Source organism: Tupaia chinensis, unplaced genomic scaffold (genome assembly GCF_000334495.1).
Source record: "Tupaia chinensis unplaced genomic scaffold, TupChi_1.0 Scaffold000117_2, whole genome shotgun sequence".
Taxonomy (NCBI): domain Eukaryota; kingdom Metazoa; phylum Chordata; class Mammalia; order Scandentia; family Tupaiidae; genus Tupaia; species Tupaia belangeri.
The window spans coordinates 645,531-669,826 of NW_006159583.1; the positions used below are offsets into that span (position 1 = coordinate 645,531).

Here is a 24,296-nt window from a genome sequence, read left to right on the forward strand (position 1 = left end):
CTCTCTAACAGGAGGCTGCATGAATGAGTCCCCTTCTCTAAGAAATGGGGAACAGATTAATTTATTGATTGGCTTAATTATCATATGTGACAATTTAAAATATGGGTATATATTTCTTTTTACAGAAAACTTCAACTTTGCTCAACACAGGAAATGGGGTCTTCAAAGAACCAGCAGTCTGTTAAGCAAGCTACACAGGAAGATACGTGAAATGAACAAAAAGAACCAGCTCTGGCAGAATATTCTAATTCCTCATGCTTATTTTGTTACCACAGCATAATGTTTATGGAAAATCTCTAAAACCAACTTTTGAGATTTAAAGATAACTTTATTCACTCCCAATTAAGGTATATAAGTAATCTGCAGATAAAATACAGAGTTTAAAAGATTTTTTTTTTTTTACTACAGTTAGATGTATTTTGGATGTGCTTTCAAAGCAAAGTATTATACTTTGGTTCACATATGGGTAGTGGACAGATTTTTTTTCCATGCCCCTGATAAACATTTCTTGGTAATTAAAAGAGGCAAAGTAATTTTTGTTTTTCCTTTGTTTATTGAAATATTTGGTTTAAATCACATCCTCTGTAAGGTAAATCATAGTGTCTTAGTTAGAGTAGGAAAGGGAAATAAGGTTGGAAGAAGAATTTCTCAGATCCTTCTTTTGGCTTCTGAATGTTGTTTACTGGATTTGTGGTGCTGTTTTTCCTCTACCACCCTCAACCAATAACCTACGAAATTAAATGGAGCATGGCAAGTCATACAGTTAGAGCACACAGCTTCATATGATTTCTCAGTCACATGGTCAACGAGCCAAGTGGCAAACACATACCTGCTACTTAAGTCATTCACATGACGTAATTCATAAGGATAAAATGTGACTCAAGGTATCCTGCCCATAGGATTTCAGAATGGAAAAATATAAGGTCTAACAAAGTGTTTTTCACTAACATAGTAAATAAATCATAGAATACAATTTTAAAAATTCTTTAAAAAGTTATAATAAAATTAAAAACATATATTATTTATATTTAACCACATAATGAATTTAGACCTAGATACAGCCCTGGGGAGCACACCTCTCTTTAATTTTACACCCCACCCAACACACACACACACTTGATTGTACAGCACAAACACTGGATTAGAGAGCCTACAGAGCATTCTATTCCTTGTTATGTTAAAGGGAGGAAAAATGTTATATTCCACTGACTATCATGGTTAAAAATCAAATTTACTATAGTACTGAAGTGTTCACCTCATATTCCTCTTTGAACCCATAGCTGTCTGACGTCTTCATGAGATTGATGTGCTGCAGTAAGTCGGCCACTCTGATGGCGGGGTGCAGCTGTCCTGTCTGATAAGGGGATTCTGTCCCCTCACAGAGGTAACGAGGCACGTCTAGCAGACGACTGGATTCTGCTGTAGCACTGTGGTTCTCATCTGGCATTGTGCAGATTCCAGAAGATTAAAAAAGAGACAAAGTTATCTTGTTTAATGCACATCTTTGCAAAGAAGTTTTTAAGATTTTAAGAGATCTTTCTGGTAACAGGAAGAAGGGGAAGAAATACCAGACAGTATAGGTCTAGGGCAGTCCCTGTACAAAGATGAAGCTCAGTGTTTGCGGTGGAGTCTATCGTGTGTACATCAGCAAGACAGCAGATGCTGTGAGCTGCAGGGAGACATCTGATCCACTTATGAAAAGTATAAATGGGAGATTTTGCTGAGTTCTTACTTTTTCTTGCATCTGTAGTCATAGCAGTATAGAGTAGGACCAGATGACCACATAGTCAATTGGAGAGGTGTTTTCATCACCAATTAAGTTGAACAAATGCCTTCCCACCCACAGCCCAAACCTCCCAGAGGCCCAATCTACACAACATCCCCATGGGGCTGTTCTTCTTACTCTTGTGTCCCTAGTATGCCTGATCATCTGGGATTTCTGACCACAACCCTCTCTAGACTGGGAAACCTAGGCCTTGTACAGAGTTTCCCCCTGAGCCTACTCTATCTGCTAGCCAAGCTACATGAACATTTATATTCAATCTGTACTTCCTTTGTTTATTATGATTATTGATTTTATTGCTTATGTATTTTGACTCTCCTGGGTATTGTGTGAGAGAAACCAGGGAGTCTTCTGAAGCAAGTGGTACCTCCTCTGGAATTCCTCCTTGACCCATCCAGGCTGAGTTACTAAGCTCCTTCATACACCCATGACCTCTTATTCTTTATGTGTCATTTCACTTGCCTGAAATTTGAACGTTTATTTACTTGTCTATTTTCCTCACCAAACTGAATGCTTAAAGTGTAGACAGAGAGTCATATTTCTCTTTTTACTCCTAGCACCTAGGGAATAACAGTCACTCAATAAATACTTCAATGAATGAGTTAGTTAAATCAGCTGAATCCCTGACCACCCATATTTAGGCATAGGCCCCGTCCCATTGTGTTATTAATTTAAAATGAAAAAGAAACTTTTAAATCCCTTTTTGTCATAAGAAGGAAGAAAGGAACAAGAACATTTTGCCTATGAAGAATAAACAATATTTTAATGACCAAGGTACTAATCATTACAATAAGAAGCATGCTTATATTTATCACATTTAAACTTACCACTTATAAAAAACAAAAAGAAAAAAAAAATGAAAACAAGTGTTTTAAGGAGTGTTACTTTAAAAAGCATTATACTGCCATACTCATTAACAGAACAGAAAGTACACTCTTAGGGGAACTTTTGTTTTTAATGATAATGCATACTGTAGAGAACGATATTTAAATAACAGTTAAACATATTTCAATTGCTGGTACATTTGCCTGTTCTATTACCAACTCTACAAATAGGATATGGCAAAAAATGAATTGTTGTCCCCATGATAAACATTTTTTCTTCCTGGAGAAGGGAAAAAAAAAAAAAAAGAACCCTACAATCAGATTTATGTGCCTCTATAATTTAGCTTGATTGCATTTATCTTTACCCCCTCTTATTTTAAGCTAAATGCATTTATTTATTTATTTATTTTAACATCCACTCCTAAAAATACCACAATGAATCAAAAAAAAAAAACCCTTGATGGATTCTGTTGTGATTTAACCACCCCATGAATTAAGGCCTTCTTACCCAGGTTTGGCCCACCCCTGTACACATAAACATTTGCTATCAAACATGATTCAGAGAGTTTTTCTTCTTACTAGAAGATCACAATCTACCTTTGCTAAAATATTACAATTAACAGAATGACAAAAAGGATATACATCTTCCCAGTAAAATTAAATTGAGAAGCACCTGATTTGGGCACTGTACATAATATGCAGTTGAGGATGAGGAGTAAGCAAAGCATGATGTCAGAGGGGCAAAATGCAATCACCTAAAGGTGGAATACGGCAGCCAGGGATCTGTGGGGCAGCTCTGGAGCTACACTGTACCTGCTGAAGCAGCAGATATTTACAACTGAAAAAGGCTCTGTGAAAACCACACAATTCACTGATATTCCACAACTTATAGATGATTGTGTCCCAATATGAAATAGACAGTGCCTTTTGTTTTGCATTAAGCTTTAATACAGCAGTACAATGAGCGGTAAAGTCTTTAAAATAATCACATACGAATTATTAATCTCGATACATTTCTGCTTCATTAAACCACCTAATAATGTGACTAGTAGTGAGGGTACATGTACTAATCATCACCACTATTATGCATTCAAGAATAATAACTTTAAATATATCCTTGATTGAAAGGTTTTCTAGAGTTCTTTGCAATACACTTACCAGTTATAGGAACTTAAACCCAATGAAGCAGTAAAACACAGAAAACAAAAATATGAATCAACACAAAAAGTTTCTAAGCCCTTTAAAGCCAGCAAGTAGATATTAAGCAATATTTGAGGCAATTTCAAGAATTTCTTTATAAATTACAAAATCAATTAGATGCAAACCTGTAAATATCATGATTCCAAGAGTGATAAAAAATGCAACCAATTATATCTATATTTAATCTGATTAATGACAAATTTAGCTTTTAGAAATGTTAATATTAATAAAAAAATCAGCATGACATTCACAATGAAATAAAATACATAATGGATGTTTGTTTAAATAGATTTTATGACTTTATGGTGTTAACTCTATCCTTTCTTAAACATGAATATCCTTTTCACAGGGACAACTATTACAATAATTGTTTAAACTTTATAGTTTGTAAAATTCATATGCATTATCTCCTTCTCTCCTTATTAAAAACCTGTGGATAATGTGTAGTAGGAATAATTATACTGTTTTAATTATGAGGAAGCAAAAACTGTAAGCTATTTCTGCATGTTCAGATTGTAAATCCATACAGAGGAGCACTAAGGCTGGGCCCTAATCCGACATGATGTCAGAAGATACTGTAATGAAATAGTAACTTTTAGACAACTACTTTTTTCCCCAATGAGTTTAACGTTTTAATTGAACTTTACTTATAGCAATCTATAATGCTTAACAGAAGATGACATTTTCAGAGGCACTGGGTGCTACCCCAGTAATTGTTGTTTATGGTTCTTTCCTAGATAGTCAGGCCACCCCTTGGGAAAAGTCCCCCAGTTCACTTCCCTCTCATTATTGGTGTAGATATCAAAGGGAAAGTGGAGGCAAAGACAGAGAATATCAACCTTTAGATACTTTTAGAATATATGTTCTTCCTTTTAAAAAAAAAATGCTATAGGGTATGTGTGCTTGCCAGAGAAAGACAGAAAAATGGAAAGTGAGAATGTAACCCCCTGCCCCATGTAGAAGGGTAACACTGCAATCACTTCTCCTCCATTTCTCCTTCCTTTTGAAATTCTGGGCATGCATGCACACGTGCCCTATGTTTTTCATGCTACCAGGTCTGAAATTCGAACTGTGCTGTTGGCCATGTGGGATCTGGCCACCTTACCAATCACATCATTGGCTGGCCTTAGAATATATATTCTTTGTATCAATTATAGAATTAAAATTTAAATATTATCTTATGAATAAGGGGTGTAATTTACTTAACTGAACTAGTTGTATTGTTCCAAAATATTTTAAAAAGCTAACCAAGCATTGAATGTAGCAATAAGCATAAAATAAAAAGATTTGCGTTCGTAGAAATAATATAAATAACAAACATGACATTTGGACATTTTTAAGATACATTTGTCTGACAAGTTCCACGTTTCTTTGGTTAAATCTTAATTAGAAACACTGGAGTAAAATTGATAAGGAACATGTGAACATACAAGAAGCTGGTCATGCATCATTGATGTATAATTAGTCAAGGTATAGAGCACTGAATGCAATGAAGCCCATTGTCTTCTTAAATACATAGCCAGATTAAACATATAGAAAGAATTTTATATCTAAAAAAGCCTTAATTACCACTTTCAATATCAGTTGTCTTAGAAGTTATATAGCAGTAAACAAAGTGGTTCGTCCTAAATTACTTACAAGGCAATTTGACTTATCTTGTAAGGTTCATGTATAATGCCAAACCCAAATAAAAATTCTAGCAATTTTATCTGCATAATTCTCAATAAAAACAAAAACTCAAACAAATGCATGTGTCCTAATGTGTGCCTTCGAAGTGTTCGTTTGTTGCTATAGTGTTAGGAGGGCTTAGAAAATTTTGCATGATACAGACTTAGATATGTAAACTAGTTATGCAAGTACTGGTACTTGACATCTGTGCATTTCAGTTCCTCTACTAACCTGGATATTATGTTAATTATACATCATTGACTGCTTAATGTATACACTGTATTTTTGTTCCAAAACTAACAGAATTTAGGAATAAAGACTAGGTGTTTTCCACAGAATACCTTGCTAATTTGAAATCGACTAGACCTGCTTAAGTTGAACACAGCTGCTCTTTTTGATAAGACCACGACCGTCAATTTTCAGAATAAAGCTGCTCCCTGCACTGTAAATAATTACCATGTGGACAAAGCTATAACCCATGCAAGGAGGTGTGATCCATGCAAAAACAGATGATAAAGATTTAGGGCCTCACCTAACACAGCAGTCGGCACAAGTGGATCATTGGTCACTGCAGGAAAACAAAGCTCATGAAGGAATATATTGCTCTAAAGTTGTATTTTAAATCTTTTATCTTTAAAATTTATTTATGCCTTTTATAACTACTTTTTAAATTTGTTATAAAGCACAAGTGCTCATTGGAGAGTGAGAGAGAGAGAGAGAGAGAGATAGACAGAGAGTAAAAAGCACTCCCTGGAGGGGATGGCCATACTGCAATACCTTCTCCTCTCAGGATTTTGGGCACACATGCACACGTGCCCAACATGTTTTTCAAGTCCCCAGGTCTGGTACATGAACTGTAGAGTTGGTCATGTGGGGTCCAGCCACCTTAACTACCACACAGGGGCTGGCCTGATTTATTCTTTCTTAAGAAACGTAACTACTAAACTTTCTCTGATTACTGTATATTGCCAAGGTAAAATTCTCTTTTCCAGCTTGGGTTATTTCAAAAGGTGTATCTATAATTATAATTCAGTACTCTGTTCAATTTAAAAAGCTAGAAGATTCAACTTGACATTATGAAGATTATAAAATTAGGAGAAAAGGAACCACATATTTTAGAACTATCAAATGTAGGTACTTGAAGAAATAATTATCTTATATTCCTTCTAAATAAATCTTTTCATTTAAGTGAGGGGCAACAGACTTAATCCTTTATGTAGGTTCATAAGTGGGTATTTATAGTTACACTGATGAATTCAAACCTCCTAATAAGGTACTAACACAGGCAATAGATAGAAAAATTTAGGGGAAAAATGCTTTCAAACCCTTAATTGATTAACTATTAAATCATGTGATTAGAGAGATGATACATCTATGTTTTCAGTAAAATTTTCAATTGTAATGTATTTCATTTTTTTCTCTATCATTTATCTTATAGTAAAATAAAAATAGAATAGAAAGTCTCTACCAAAATTAAAATAAATTTCAAAATGACTTGTATGGCATTGTAAATTATAAATTTTGTGATGGGTTTCATTCAGGCCAATGATTACTAAAAAAATTTCTAAATGCTGAACACTTCAGAAGAAATTTGCCTCTCTGAGAAGACATAAAGACATAAAACCTACATGTGGTTTTCAATCCTAGGACTGTATATGTTTACAATTTGTATAGGATATTATACTACTCTTTTTTAAAAGAATTATTTCATTTAGCTTTATTTATTTATTTTTTAATTTGACCAGAAAGGGATAGAGAGAGAGAGACAGACAGACAGACAGACAGAAAACAAGCTACCAGGTCTGGGATTCAAACTGCCGTTGGTCATGTGGGAGTCCAGAGCCCTTAACCACCATGCCACATGCTGGCCCCCTATACTACTCTTATTTACCTCCTTTATACCCAAATTTTACAAATCGGGGCAAGCATATCTCTGGGATTTGTAGCAAAATATTTCTGTGTACACATGGTCAGCGATAAATCTTATTTGCTACTTCAATTTAGTTTGAAGATTTCAAGAAACAAAGGCAAGTAATTTAACTTAAATTTAGCTAACTTAAATATAGATGATATAGAACAGAATATAAAATTCATAGGAACCTGAAGATAAATGGTGATATCGATTGTGGGATAAATATTCACATCATCTGCCATCCTCAGTGGAAATATTCTAAAGCCCGGCCATCATAGATCAACATGAGGAACCCTTAAGATGGTTGGAAGGATTTCATCATTCCTTGCAAATAACCAACTGAAGACACATTTGGCTTTACACTGGAGACTTAAGAACATGTTGACAAATCATTCCCCTGGTTAACTTTTATCAATGAAACTCTCCAAGAGCCTGGAGGAGACTATTTTAATGGAATAATTTTACCTATACCAATAAGTCCCAGAAAGAATTATTATGTTTCTTCTTATCACAGAAGAAATTTTGTCTTACACAAAGGAAGACACAAGTGGCAAAATAATGATAAATTCCAAAATAACCTAATTTTGTGTATAGGTAATCACATATTTAAGCTAAAGCAATTACATATGATATGGTCTGAGAGGTATATATTTGGAATATCTCTAATGATACAATAATAAATTCACAGAGTTTGAAGTTCAGCTCAATCTAGTATCGCATCTGAAAACAAGTTTTTTTGTAAATTTCATCCTATTTTCTTTAAAAAAATCTTCCTAGATGCTCCTCCTCTCTTTTCTTACTCTCACAATTCCAAAGATAGTGTGTAGAACTGAAGTGAACTTTCTGTGCTTCAAAAACCATCTACTGTAATAAAATTTTAATTGAGAACTTACATCTTGGACTGAAATTATGTTGGTCCATGAAAGTGATGGAAAGAGGATCTTCTGCGTGTAGAGTGCTCTGGTCAGCGTAACTCCGATCCATAGCATTCACCATGTGAGTCATTTCTTGCCGAGTGTTTCCCATAGCATCTTTGCGCTTTTTAGCGAGCTTGCTGCCAAGGCAAATATAAAAGAGAACCCTTAGAGTGAGGCTTTAAATGGAGTTGACACCAGCAGTCAGCAGTTCAGGTGAGCTCAAGGACAGAGTTGTAGATGTGGTTTAGAAACCTAAGACTTGGTCATGATTTCAGGAATTAAGTTTGACATTCAAATAGTTACAATTGTTGGTTGCTACAAAATATTTTATCAAATAGAAATTTCAATATTCAAACTGTGCACCCAAACTTCTAATCATTTCCTATATCTTATTTTGTTAAAATAAGTATCATACAAGTATAGACAGACAGATAGACAGACAGGGACAATGAGAGGGAAAGTGAGAAATCACATCCCAGAGGGATGACCATGCCATAATCCCTTCTCTTCCATCCTCCCACGATTTTGGGCATGCACATACATGCGCCATGCCCAGTGTGATTTTCAAGCCACCAGGTCCGGGACTTGAACCAGTCAGCCATATGAAAGTCCAGCAACCATAACTCCTATGCCCTTATAATTCTTTTTTATTTTTTGGAGAGGTTTTTGCTATAGGGTGTGTGTGGTCATCAGAGAGACAGAGAGATAGAGAGACAGAGAGATATAAAGCAAGAAATCACCACCATGGGGGATGGCCACGCCACAATCCCTTCTCCTCCATTCTCCTCTTGGGATCTTGGGCACGTATGCACATATGACCAGCATGAGTTTTAAGCCACCGGGTCCAGGACTCGAACCACGGTCGACTACATGGGAGTCCAGCAAAATAGCCATTACGCTAACTGCTGGTCCCTATAACTCTATTTTTTAAAAGCACAAATAAATACTTTCTTAGAGGAAGAAAGAAATAAAAGGCAGGAAAATTTAAGCTAACCCTAAGTTTTGGTGTTCTTCCTGAGTGACTAATTCTTCTGATAAACTTTCAGACCTTCTTCCTAGCTACGACATGATTATTTTTTTCAAATTTGTTTTACTATAGCCAACCACTTAAAATAGAGAAAAAGTCCCATTCCACATTCTCTAGCTATTGCTATTACTAAGTAAAACCACAACATGTGAAACATTAACGTATATAGCAATATATTTATAACATGGACAAAACCCAATCTGAAGACTTTTAAAATCAAGCACAGCTAGATAAAATTAAAATACACAAGGATATGCGACACTAAATCATGTACTGTGTGAGAAAAGTACAGAGAATAGTTTTGAAAACCCTATGAAAAGTTATAATGCAAATCACCATCATCGTTGTGGAGTATTGACTTGGTCAAATCTTAAAAACGTGACTTAGAAACTTATGGCAAAGTATCAGTATGGAAATGCCTTAGAAATCCAAGAGGACAAATGATTTAGGGGATTTGGAAACAGGCAGAATTAAAGTTTTAAACTACGCAGATACTGACTTCGTTATCTTACATATCGAGGTTACAAACTACATTCTGGCTCTGGTGCATGTTCCCCATGAAACATGCAAGGAAAACAACGATTAAAGGTATATAAAATATTTAAATCACATTAACAAGACAATTTATATATGATATAAATACAGACACTCTGGAAGTGGTACTTCACAAATTTCATTACTGAGTTTATGGCTGCAGTTTATGTTGTCTTGGAAATATTCTGTAGTTGTTTTGAGAATATCATCTTTTGGCCAGATTGTAAGGTAAGACATTTTCTTCTGATGCTCATTAGTATCTCTACTAAAGAAAATGTCCCACAAATACCAGGCTCACTTAATAGATTTCACTCATGTCTAATGGTTTTTCCTTTAAAAAGTTAATCTAGCTATTTGAGGGCAACTCCAGTGTAGGATGTTTTCTCTGAGGAATATAATACGTGGCCTCAGGAGCTATGCACCCAACACACACAACAAACACAGTGACGCAGCAGAACTGATACCTAAATAAGATAGGCACAAACTAAGATGTGGGGATAGAATTTTCTTTTTCAAATCATGATGATCATCATAGTATTAGTAACAAGAAGACAATGACGAAAGTATAACAGAAATGACTACACCACCACCATAGCTACCACCACACACCATGACCATCGCCATCATTTATTAGCAATATTTAATCTGTATATTGCAAGAGCCTCTCTCTCTCTCTCTCTCTCTCTCTCTTTCCTTTGAGGCTATGGGGTAAAGACCTTGTATGAATTTACGGTTTCACAGAAGTAACACAAATGAGTGATGCTGTCAGAAGACATCTTTGTAAGGGTGATGTCAGTAAAGAATTGCAAAGCAGTTTAGGGGGCAACTTGTTTAAATGAACTGGCTTTTGATCTCGGTGTTGAGTTTCTAACAATGTTTTTTAAAGACAAATCAAAAACATGAACATTTATATTATTTTTTTTCAAGTGATCTTATTTTTAAAACAAGTGTTTGGGTCTTATTAAACATCATCCGGTCATATTTTGTCTATTGATTTCTACTTTTTAAATAGTCCTCTAGGTCATCCTATAGAATGTGTCATGTGTCCTTTTGACCTACAACAAACTTGTGCCTCAAATATCTGGTTATCTTTTAACCATTCTGTTTCAGCTTAATGGCATCTGAATAGGAAGGCTTTATATGTCTGATCCCTATATAACCTGTCCTAGGTTAGGTTTCATTGCTAGGGTTTTTTATAGCATCATGTTCTCCCTCTGTAATAACACTCAACATATACACTGCAAGTCTATTTCAGCTGTATTCCCACTGTGTATTCCATGAAGAGAAGGACCAATTGTATTTTCCTGGCACATGGAGGAGTACCTGAGTACCTGGTATGAAGCGAGTATTCAATAAATACTTGTTAATTACTTCTTGGCCTTTCGGCTAAGATCAAGTGCAATAAATACTTGTTGAATAGATAAATTAGCCTCGTTGTATGCTTGGCAATTTTCATTTGTTAATTCAATGAATTCTCAGATCAATCCACTGATAAAGGCATGAGGGTATTAATTGTATAGATGAGTTCATCAAGGCTCAGAGGAGTTAAATAACTTGCCCATGGTTGTTTTCCTAATAAGCAGTAAAAAATGACCTGGTTCCAAAGCCTAAGCTCTTAGACTGCATATAGTTTGTACATTTTTTTAATTGTCATATTACAAAGTATTCTATAATACAAAGTGCTGCTTCTTCTAAGAGTTAAATATTACTTGTTATAATATTTGAATATTTAAATATGAGTATATGAATATAGCCCAAAAGTCTTGCCATTAAAAAAAATTTAAAACAGCAAATAAAGAAAGAATGAGAAAAAGAAAAAAATTAAAGTTTAAGGGTCCAGCCCATGGCATGGTGATCATGGTAACTGGATGTCACGTGGCTGAGTATAAGATTTGAGTCCAGGACCCAGTGGCTTCAGATATGGGCTGGGTGCATGTGGTTGTGTACCCCAAATCCTGAAGTAGGGAGAAGGGATTGTTGTGTAACCATTCTCTACACTATAAAGGAAGTGTTTTCTTTCCCCCTCTCTCTCCCCTCAACCCCCTCAGGTGGGCACACACTAAATAACTTGCCCATGGTTGTTTTCCTAATAAGCAGTAAAAAATGACCTGGTTCCAAAGCCTAAGCTCTTAGACTGCATATAGTTTGTACATTTTTTTAATTGTCATATTACAAAGTATTCTATAATACAAAGTGCTGCTTCTTCTAAGAGTTAAATATTACTTGTTATAATATTTGAATATTTAAATATGAGTATATGAATATAGCCCAAAAGTCTTGCCATTAAAAAAAATTTAAAACAGCAAATAAAGAAAGAATGAGAAAAAGAAAAAAATTAAAGTTTAAGGGTCCAGCCCATGGCATGGTGATCATGGTAACTGGATGTCACGTGGCTGAGTATAAGATTTGAGTCCAGGACCCAGTGGCTTCAGATATGGGCTGGGTGCATGTGGTTGTGTACCCCAAATCCTGAAGTAGGGAGAAGGGATTGTTGTGTAACCATTCTCTACACTATAAAGGAAGTGTTTTCTTTCCCCCTCTCTCTCCCCTCAACCCCCTCAGGTGGGCACACACATCCTGTGGCAAATATAAAAAGAAAAAAAAAAGGTTTTAGAAATGGGTTACAATCCTTGTGTCTTGGGCAAAAACAAAGAGAGAATTCATTCCTCAGAATACCTGAGATATTTAATTGGATAAAAATACCAAAACATGGAATTTGTATTCAAAATAATGTTGACATTTGAAGATGGGCAATTCAAAGCAAATAGAAAATACAAATTTAAACTTTGAATCTTTACCTTAAAGCATGTATAATTTATATTTATTTTATGACTGAGCAAAATAAGATGTAATGAATTTGCCAAATAAATCACATGCTAAAGTTTACAAGTAATAAAAGATATTTCCTCTTCAGATTCACAAACCTAGAGTAGTTGACAAATTACAGGGGAATATAACCTTTATTAATATTTGCTAGCCACGCATTATCAGCTTGTTTTTTTATACCATAATCCTCACAACAACCCTGTGAGGTAGGCTTTCATTTCATTATTACAAAACAAAGAGACTATAACATCAGTGTTCAGTGTTTGGATAAAAAACTGACATCTATTATGACAATACCGGTGAGTATTAGCTCAAAGATCACAACTGGTTTTAAGTTCTACTCTAATTTATTTCTATGTTTATATTAAAAAAATCTCTAATTGAGATTAGTGTTACTGGATATGTTTAAGGCAGCCTTTAAAAGCACATCTCTGACATTCTATGTTTAAAAATGCCAGTAGCCCCAAGTACTGCAATAATATTAGCATAACTTGCTACATTTTTAGAACACCGAAATGTTAACCATCCACACCAAAATGGAACCCTGTTCTAATATTACAGTCATCGATGGTTACTGGTAAGCTATTGACAGCCTCCTGATTAGATACTTATTGATTCCAGTTTACATGATGCTTTGTCTCCCCCTGAGCAGCTAGCTTACATAATGTGCACTTCAGGGCAGTTAAGAGATTCATTTTGCAACTACTTGAGTTTGACAGATGTGCTAATGGCTCTCATTATCAAAGCAGCCAACAGCATAAACTTTTGCAGGTGGATGTATGGGTGGGCCACAGAGAGAAGTACTCCATCATTGTATGAAATAGAACAGTTAATTACCTTTGGCTTCATCAAACATGATTTAACAAGGATATTATGATTCAACACAATAAGCTAGGAGCACTGTTAGTTTACATTACACCTGCTTGTTTTAGCAGATTTCAGGGAGCAATCTGCTTATAATATTTAAAATGCTAGTGGAATTGTGTTATCGTCATTGCGACTCATAAAATGTTGTTGTAAAGCTATAGTATAAGCTTACCTACTAGCATAAAAGCTGTGTGACATATGCCCCAAACCTACTTAATCTTAATCCTTAATCCTTGCAAGGTGGTGAATTAAATCTCTGTCAAAATCCAAGAATGCATTGTTATACCATTTTGAATCGGATAAATAATTATTCTGGCATCAAAGATGACAAACTAAAAATGACTCATAAAACAGTATGTATAGTCCTCTCCATCCTTATCCAAATGAGCATTCCATACCTAAGTCTAATGAGTCACAGACTCTGAAAGGGAAACGGAGATATGTGAGGAAACTTTATACTTGCTCCTGAGTAGGTTGACAAGAAGGTATTTTGGCATTGGTTTTATAAATTTTTGTCCTATTAAAGTTATTATGAACAAAAGATCCCTTTTGTCTAAAAACAAACAAAACCTGTTTCTTTATTGTTGCAACATTATGGTTTTTATCCACTTATTTTCATAAGAGCATACTGACTGTCTTTTTTTTATTTTTAAAGATTTTTGACATAGGGCACATGTGCTTACTTCAGAGACAGAGAGACAGAAAGCGAGAAATCACCACCCAGGGATGATCGCCATGCCACAGTTCCTTCTTCTCCATTCTCCCCTTGGGATTTTTGAGGCATGCAAGCACACACTCTTGGCGTTAGTTTCAAGTCACCAAGTCTGGGACTTAAACTGTAGTCCGCCATGTGGGAGTTCATTGTCTTAATCACTAAACCACCTGCTGGCCCTGCATCCTGATTGTCTTAATGGCAAGACAAAAAAAAATTCTAAAGTTATTACCCATCCTGGATTCCTGAAAATGTGGAGAGAGATGTTAACACATGCAAATCTGATCTGATTTGCATCCTAGGAAGGTATTTGTGAAACTTCTTTTATAAACGTATCACATGGTTCATTTTGTCAAATATAACAGTATTACATAAAGATAGGGATTAGTGAGTGATCTCAACCACTATCTCTACTTTACCAGAGGAGTGAAGTACCATATTACTAAGATAAGGCACAGATTTGACTTAAGTAAATAAATGATGTTTTTGGCTGTAGGCTAATGCTACTTATGGAAAACTGTAAATAAAAATTAAAAGTAGCTGAACATACAGAAATACAATATCCCTTTTTAAAAAGATTAGCAAAATAGGTAATAGATACAATTTACAGTTATAGAGTGAGAAACATATCTTTTAAAAATGCCACCGAGATTACAGACATTATTTTATTTATTTATTTTTTGAAAAGGGATACTGCATCTTTAACACATGTAAAGTTGTACATCACCCATTTTCTACTTACAGGTAGTAGGAGTAAGAATAGTAGCTCCTCCTGGCAAGCAAATCACAGACAGTGGAAAAAGAGAAGCAATGGTGAATGAAAAGCGTGACTCTGTCACATTCAATAAAGCAGAAAAATGTGCGTTAAAAAATAAAATAAAATAAAATAAAATTCATGTATTTTTGCTTTGCATTTCAATTGCTCATGCATTGTTAGATTTCCCTTGCCATGCAATAAAACAGACAGATATGCAGTAGAAAAATAAAATTTTAAATATATACTTTAGAAAAAAATAACATGCTGACATTTCTTTTATTGCCAAGAAATTGAAAAATTAAATGAATTGTGTATTTTCAACATGCAGTTAAGCATAGTATCATCCATTACCATCTAAATGTATGACAGATGGAACAGCTGTGCATAGAACTTGTATAATAGTTGGACTTTTTGTTCTTAGATATAAGACATAGAGATCTATTGTGTTAATATATACTATATGCAAAATAGCACCTACATTTCTATAATAATCTTAGTGGTACAAAGATATACACATATTATGTGAATATACATATGCACCATAAACTATATATATGCAAAGATATTTCTACAGTATATGCATGTGAACATGATATCAAACACAAGCATTTACTGTATTAAAATATAATTTCAAATTTGTGTTTGGAATTATTAATGTGTTCATGCTGTGCACTTAAAATACAATATAGAACTGATGAAAAAATGGCATACATTTGGAGATAATTTAACAGTGATAAATAAAAAAATGAAATTGCGTTTTGAAAGATGCAATATCCCTTTTCTTAGCCTAAAAACTTACTTTATTATACCCTCATCTGTAAAATTCTACACAACTGAATTCCAAACCAGATTTTTTTTACAAAACTACCAAAAAATACATAAAACTTCTTTCAACTTGAGAAATATACCTATATTAATTATTCCCAGAGAGGGATGTCTTGAGAAACTTAATGATTTCCCATAAAAACATGCAGATAAGAGCCTGAAATAATTTGCTCCTCTATTATTCTTATTAAAAGTTATATATTAAAAGGGAAACTATTATCTATGAAAGCATAACTTGTGATTAAGGCATATATGATCCACACATGACACACACTCTTTATGAATAAAAGTCATTACAAAGTTGCTTAGGTAATTAAGGGTTCAAGTAATTTAGATATAATAGTGTATCAGAAGGTAACATATTCAAACATGAAACTTTATCTAAAAAAAAATCACATCTTTTCCTGATCTTAGAGGTGACGACAAGGAAGGGAATCAAAAGCTCTTGCATACTTTGTATAAAAAGGCAATCAGTTAAAGCATAATTATAAAAACTCAAATGTTACACATTTTAAAAGAGGCTCATTTATCTAACCATTTAAAATGTGAACCATAAAAAGCATTTGTTACACTATACGATTTTGGAGAGCAGTCAGCATTTTAGCCTGTTAAAAGTTTGCTTAAGTGACTTTTTGTGTATATTAGGAAATTTATTTTTGAAATTTTGTGTTATTCCTAAACTGAGTGCCATGGCATAAGAATGGCTATCAAAAACAAAAATGTGTTTCCAAATAAATAACAAATAAAATGAATAAGTTTAAACCAACTGGGAGTGAAGACATAATCAGAAGCCACTTTCCAATCTGAAGTAAGCAGAATCAATTTAATTGTGAAACACGGTTTTGTGAACTCTAAACTGTTGAGTTCAGATAACTCTCTAAAGATACATTTAAACCAAACAGAGATGTAAGATCTTACACTTACTTGTGATGATGTTATTGATCTTATCGGCAAATGTGTACTAACAAATATTTTATTATAATATTTTTAAACCTTCCTGCCTTACATGTGATGTATTTTTCAACCACAGAAGTAGACAACAGCAGAAAGAGAAAGCACTATTTGGGGAAAGCACGTATGTAGCTAATTTAACACAAAACACTATGATGCATACCTAATGTTTCTAATGCAGATGTGTCTTCGCCAACATATATATCTCCAAGGGACCATTGTAAAGAGGCAATATATTAAAATAAACTCTGATGGAATTGTTAAGACATGTAGTATGAGTTTTATCTCTAATGTTAATGCTTTATTGAGAGTATAAAATAACTATTATATGATTCAATGTAATATAAGCAACATCATTTATTCTATTATTCAGTAGTATTTAGAAATCACAATCACTTCTACACACAAAGACTGTTATTAGACTATACTCTGTATGTAATTTTTTAAAAAGTCCTTCCAAATTGTAGCATCATCTAAAATACATCGTTGGAAGAACTGGAGAATTGTGCTAGTTTCTCAGACAATGTCTTAAAGACTATAACCTGTATGAAGGACAAAAGCTCAAATGATAAAAACTGCATACTTTGCAATTATTTTTTTCAATGTGAGTATACTTTAATTTCCAAGAGATTTCAGTGTAAAATCCAGCAGGCCTTAATATCTTCACATAATTCCAGAAGATGGCGATATTGGTTGACATAGCATAAAGGCTAATGTTCAGTACTTTTTAAAAAATTTACTCTTTATTTTGAGGCTAACGATTTTAGTTGGTGAATATTTAATATACAATCGCATCTCTAAAAGTGTTTATAGTCTTCTCATACCTTTTTTGTAGCCAAGACTTAGAAAAATAGAGTAAAAGTACAAAACAATTCCTAGACCATAGCCCAAGTATCAGAATAAATCCATACTTCATTATTCTTGGTAATAACACTTCAAATACCAAGTAAATTAATATCTCAAGTATCTTTGCATTTGAGAAATTTAAATTTGTACATTAATTTGAAGGATAATGTAACAAAACACATAGGTTTATATTCAAAATTAAACTGCAAATAACTAAATGAGGACTTATTTGAAAAGGATGAGTATTAGACTCAAGGTGGTGGCAACGCTGTTGAAATTCTTACTTGTTCTAAGTTAAAAGAGCTTGCAGGGAAAAAAAGTTTTGGAAAACTTGTGACATAAATGGTAACTGAGTGATACAGGACAAAGTCAGTTCTTACCTCTTTTTTACAATTAATATCACAACTAGGAGGAGGAGGATGAACACCAGAATTCCAGCACTTATTCCTGCTATTTTCACCACTCTGTCTGTCTGCTTGGCAGGATCTGGGATCACTTCTGGTTCTTCTGTTGCTGCTGCTAAAAGAAAAGAATAAGATAAATAAGTTATATTGCAAGCCAGTTATCCCAGAAAGGAAAATTATTCTCAGTTCCAAATTATGACCAAAATAAAATTGATTTTTTTTTATATTTGAGTAAAAATAACGCAGACATATAAATACAGACACATGCTAAACTGCAACATAAAATTTAGGGTTGAGATGGGGAAAAGCTTTCTGATTAGAGGTACAGCTAATGTAAAAAATTAAAACAAAGATCCAAAAGTAGCTATTAAAGTGAATGATGAACTATTTCTCCTCCCAGTGTTCATAAAAGTTAGAAGACAAAATTTTTAGCAATTACTACACTGCAAAGAGATGGGGTCAGAGTTAGAGATTCATTTCTTTATCAGTTCATTCAGAACACACATCTGGACTCAAAGGCTAGTGCTGTGCTGGCTCTTTAAGGGACTGTCAAAGACACTTGTCTGGGACACAGGGGTTAGGTTAAATGCATGCCTAACAGCTGGAGATTTGTGTTTATGATTTAATAGATTTCATATAAATACCTGGCTTAGCAAAAGAAAAGAATAAGCAACCAAAGCAGACATCAAGGAGTATTTCACATCCTCTTACAAACAAAACCCAGAAAGTACATTTGGGAAACTTTGAGATGATACTAAAAACAAAAACAAAACAAAACAAAACAAAACTTAGATTTGGCTCAGTGGCTTGGGGGTTAAGGCAGCCAGATCCCAGACGATTAACCATGAGGTTCGAATCCTGGTAACTTGAGAAATACATGGCACATCTGAGTGTGTACCTTAAATCCTGAAAGTTGGGAAAGATGGAGAAGGGACTGTGTGGTGTGATCATTGCCCATGATGGATGCTTTCTTCCCTCCCTCTCTCCCTGTGGCTCTGGTGAGCACTTGCACCCTCTAGTGGTGGTTGAGTTGTTTGTTTTTTTTTTTCCTTTTTTTTTTTCTTTCTTTCTTTCTTTCTTTCTTTCTTTCTTTCTTTCTTTCTTTCTTTCTTTCTTTCTTTCTTTCTTTCTTTCTTCTTTCTTTCTTTTTTTAATGATCTAGAACTCATGGTTGTCATTGGCTGGGGGCCAAAGAAGGGTTTGAATTTTTTAAAGTGTATTTATTTTGTGCGTTTAAAAATTTTTTTTTCAGTATGCCTTCACTCATCTCCTTTCTTTTCAAAACATCCTTTCTTGCCCACATACACACATAATTTGAATTCTAAATCTTTACTAATTTGAAACGCCTTGGAAGTTTCTGAAAAGATTTTCCTTTTCTCTCATTTACCTTAAAAACTAGCAAAAAAAGTTTTATTTATACTTTATAGGTAAACAGCCCCCCAAAAAACTAAGGCTTAGAAGAGAAGGATAGACTACAAATTGTTTGAGGACAGAGACAAATCTAATACATCTTTCCTATCTTCTAACACAGCATTTTTTTCCTTCTTCTTCTTTTTTTTTTTCGAGACAGATTTTTGCTATAGGGCACATGTGCTTCCCAGAGAGACAGAAACAGAGGCAGAGAGCGAAAAATCACCTCCTTAGAGAGGGATGGCTATGCTGGAATCCCTTTCCTCCACTCTTCCCCTCGGATTTTGGGCAGGCGTACACATGTGCCTGGTGTGAGATTTATGCTGCTGGTTCTGGGATCCTAACCATGGTGAACTACCTGGGAGTCCAGCAATATAATCATTAAGCCAAATGCTGGTCCCTAACACAGCATTCCTTTAAGATTCCAGACCCACTGGCCCTATAGCTAAGAATGTGTGTCACAAAGGGCCAGCTGATTCTCTGGGTTAAGCACATTCAGGAAATGGCCTTAAAGCATCCATTGCAGCACCCTGGTTTAGAGCCAAGAGAAAGTAGTAGCTGGACTGGATAAACCAGCGAATCTCAAAATTGAATTTTGCATCTTCCTAATAGATGACTTAATGCCCTTTCAAGAACTATCCATTTTTCCACATTCTGACCTTTTTTTCTTTAGGGTTTTTCTTCTTGGCTTCTTTACTTCTCCCCAATCCCAGTTCTGTATATCTAAATATCTGCTCCAATTTTCCCACCAGCCAAAATTTCTGCCAAAATGGGACTGATAGAGTTAACTTTTAATATTTCCAAGTAAGAAACTTGAAAGAGCAAATATATCTAATATTAATATCGTTTTAGAAAATGGTAATTTAAAGCTAAACCAGTAGGACAGACATCATTAAAAAAATAGAACACAGCTTTGTAGAACATTTTCTGTAACTGTCCTAATTTATCTTATTTCAATTGCACATGATGAACCTTCCTATGAACCAGTCTTTTGTAATCACAATTCTCAAGCAGTAAAAGGGAGCTTTGGGGTTATGTTTCAGGTAAGAAAAGGGAGTTTCCCTTTCTGACTTGACACTTTCTATATATCCAGGCTAGAGAAAATCTTCACCTTATAGTTATGAATAGAGGTAGCTCAATGTTTACCACATTTCAAACTATTTTATGGTTCAATTAGTCAAAATATGTAGAAAATGTGTTAGAGATCTCTGCGTTCCCAGGAGTAACTTTTGAAATATATACATCGATCTATACCATTCTACACAGAAATGCAGACATAAATACTGAAAAGAGGTGAAGTATATTACAAAGTTGGATATAAAATCTGTTTTTTTAAGATAAATTTTTGTTATAGGTCACATGCATTTGCTGGAGAGACAGAGAGACAGAAAGCAAGAAATCACTCCCTAGGGGGTGGCTGTGCTCAAACCCTTCTACTCCATTCTCTTTTTGGGATTTTGAGCATACATGCACCTGTGCCCAGCATGAGTTTTAAGCCACTGGGTCTGGGTCTTGGACAGCAGCCAATTATGTGGGAGTCCAGAAACATAACCATTACGTCATCTGTTGGTCTTGGATATACAATCCGAAAATAAATTTATTCTTTGAAATTTTCCAGAATTCTCTAGAAGAATAATCAGTTTATTGATGAGGACAATTTTACTGACTGGCTGATTGCTAGAGAGGGTACATGCACTCACCAGAGAAAGGCAGAGAGAGAGAGAGAGAGAGAGGAGAGGGAGAAGAGAAAGCACCTCTCATGGGGTATGACCGAACTAAAATTCCTTTTCCTTCTTCTCTCCCTCTTTTTTGTATTGTGATACATGATGGATGTATTCACACTTGCCAGCATGTTTCTCAAGCTGCTGGGCCTGGGCTTTGAATTGCATGGTTTGCCTTGTGAGATAAGGCTGCCTTAATTACCAGGCCATGCTCGCCTGAGGTCAATATTTTATACTAGGTTTTAATTTAATAAAACAGATACTCTTATGTGATAGTTTTCTAATATGTTATGCCATAGTAGCATATATTATAGTAAGAATCTACAGAACTGCCAGGCCCCTGCAGAAACAGATAAATTAATATACATAGGTGCAAAAATATAAATCTATAAATAGCATACATTTCCTAATAAATTAAAATAAATATATTTTCAGAAATGAGAAGTCAGATGTGAAAGTAAATTGATAAACAGATACAGGAGAAACTTGCAGGTGTATTCAGAGTGCAAATCTTGGAGAGTTTCATAATCTATTATGCAAATCAGTGCTACTACTTTACAGTGATAATCTATGTCTTTGTTAAAGACTAGACTTTATTTCTCATTTACCAACTAGTTAAAAAAGAAAAAAAAAGTTCATTTATTTGAGTTGGATAAAGGTACTTGTTTATCATGATTACAATCCTTGTGCAAAGAGTCTTTTCTCAAACTTCAATGTAATCATTAAACTTAAGTACAGAGGTGAAGCAAATTCTCCCAGTGCATATGGTTTGGTAGTTGTTTTCCCTCTTTGCAGATCCTTCTCCAAGTCTCCAGCTGTGACATTTATCATCATTATTACCACTCCTACTACTGACAGAATTTCTTAGTATATATGTATTTTCATTATGTATAAATTACTACTTTGGATGTTTTAATCACACATATTTTTCTAAGTTCTCAGTGTCCTAGAACAAGGGAACGTAAATATCATACTTAAAACCACTGAAGCTTAGGTGACTCATTAAAGGAAATTCGAGCAGTAGCCCCTAAGGGAGCATTTTCTATTTTCTTCAAAGAAGACCAAAAAGCTATTACAGTGAGTGCACCCCTAAACCCCGTTCATAATTAATGCACACACACAATGAGGAGTATCTTTTTTCAGAAATGCTTTTCTTTGCCATAAATCTTTACCTTTTTTTGTCTGCCAACAAACATTTGAAGAATCCCTAGTGTTCTGAAGGCAAGTCTTTGCATAGTGAGGATAAAACTAAGGCAAAATTTCATTTTTATTGAGCACATTTATGAGACGCAGTTTTAGCAGGCAAGAATAACTAAAGTAAAAGTTTAAATTATATTCTCACTCCCACTACTTAAAAATAAAAGTAACTTTAAAGTCACACAATGTACCTAAAAAGTTCAAACTATTCTAACAGCTATGATCATGAAATCATCTTCTACTTTGATGGTGGATATGAGTGATGGAGGCCTCTGAGTACCATGTCCTACGTGATGTAAGTCTTCCGAGACATGATTGTCACTCATACTCTGCAAATTCTTCTGTTATTTCACAAGTGCTTTCTTTCTTTCTTAGTTAGTCCTGAAAAGTTGTTCAAACTCACATCCCAATTACTCCTTAAAATCCTACAATTAGGGGAACCAGCAGTTAACGTAATGGCTATGTCACTAGACTCCCACATAGTCGATCGCGGTTCAAGTCCTGGGCTCGGCAGCTTAAACTCATGCCGGGCGCATGTGCGTGTGTGCCTAAGATCCCAAGAGGAGAATGGAGGAGAAGGGATTGCGGTATGGCCGTCCCCCCTGGGGGGGGTGATTTCTCGCTTTCTATCTCTCTGTTTCTCTCTGTCTTTCTGGCAAGCGCACACACCCTCTAGCAAAAACCTCTCAAAAAAAAATCCTATAATCAGACTTATGTCCTCCAAGCTGACCAGACAACCATCACCAATGTATTTTATGACTTTCTAGTTAATGAATTCAATGTATGCTTTTCATATCTTATTTTATGTTAGCTCTTCATAGCATTTGACATTCCTCTCTAGTCTTTCCTTCTTAAAATCCTCTTCTTGGTCTCTCCTTTTCAGGTCTCCTTTGAAGCCTCTCCTTGTTTATTCATTCTGTAACAGTAGGTACTGTTTTTTCTTTTTTAAGAGAGTTTATTTATTTATTTATTTTTGCATGGCGCATGTGCTCCTCGGAGAGACATGCAGTGACAGAGAGACAGGAAGAGAGAAATCAACCCTCAAGGGTGATGACCAGGCCATAATCCCTTCTCTATTCTCCTCTCAAGATATTGGGCACACACACACACACACACATGCCTGGCATGAGTTTCAAGTCGCCGGGTCCAGGATTTGGACCACGGTCAACTACGTGGGAGTCCAACAACGTAACCATAAAGTCGCCTGCTGGTCCCCGGTAGGTGCCATTTTAATTTCCTCAGGTATCTTGGCTTTTTGACACTGTTTTCTATCCTTTTTAACTTGGCACTCTTATCCACTTCCATCACTTCAGTCATAAACCATAAAAATCATGCTCAAGTCAATATTCTCTAACAAATAAAATTCATGTAGTCACCTGATTATTGTGTCATTACTTCAATGTACAACAGTCACCTTAAACATATCATGTCTAAACTTGAACTCATAATTTAATCTCCCAACAGTTTATCTTTTTTGGGGGGAGATTTTTCGCTATAGGGCATGTGCACTCACCAGACAGACCGAGAGAGACATAGAGACAGAAATTGAGAAATCACCCCCCCAGGGGGTATGGTCACGCCGCAATTCCTTCTCCTCCATTCTCCCCTCAGGATTTGGGGCACACACGACACACGTTCGGTGTGAGCTTTAAGCAACCAAGTCCGGGACACGAACTGCGGTCGACTACGTGGGAGCCCAGCGACATAGCCATTACGCTAACTGCTGGTTCCCGAGTTTATCTTCTAATGTATCCCTTTTCAGTAAATGGTAAAACTGTCCACACAGTTGTTCAAACCACTATCCTGGTATTTATTCTTAAATTATCCTGTCTTTTCTATCCCTTTTCTTTTTTAAGAATTATTTTGTTTAATTTTATTTATTTACTTAATTATTTTTAATTTTACCAGACAGGAA

At 34.9% G+C, this 24,296-nt stretch overlaps 1 protein-coding gene across 5 annotated transcripts in view; it reads right to left on the bottom strand.

Annotated features, from left to right (window-relative positions):
• PTPRK (protein tyrosine phosphatase receptor type K) overlaps positions 1-24,296 on the bottom strand; it is a 665,572-nt gene that overhangs the window by 29,056 nt on the left and 612,220 nt on the right. For 2 of the 5 annotated variants that reach the window (XM_006144266.3, XM_006144265.3), the window contains exons 14-16: positions 18,030-18,168; positions 8,281-8,441; positions 1,256-1,440 (exon numbers count right to left, since the gene is read on the bottom strand). In XM_006144266.3, coding sequence (XP_006144328.1) covers positions 1,256-1,440; positions 8,281-8,441; positions 18,030-18,168 — 485 coding nt within the window. Of the gene's footprint in view, positions 1-1,255; positions 1,441-3,765; positions 3,778-6,007; positions 6,044-8,280; positions 8,442-18,029; positions 18,169-24,296 lie in introns of all 5 variants that reach the window. The other 3 variants (XM_014586201.2, XM_006144264.3, XM_006144267.3) reach the window with 3 other exon arrangements.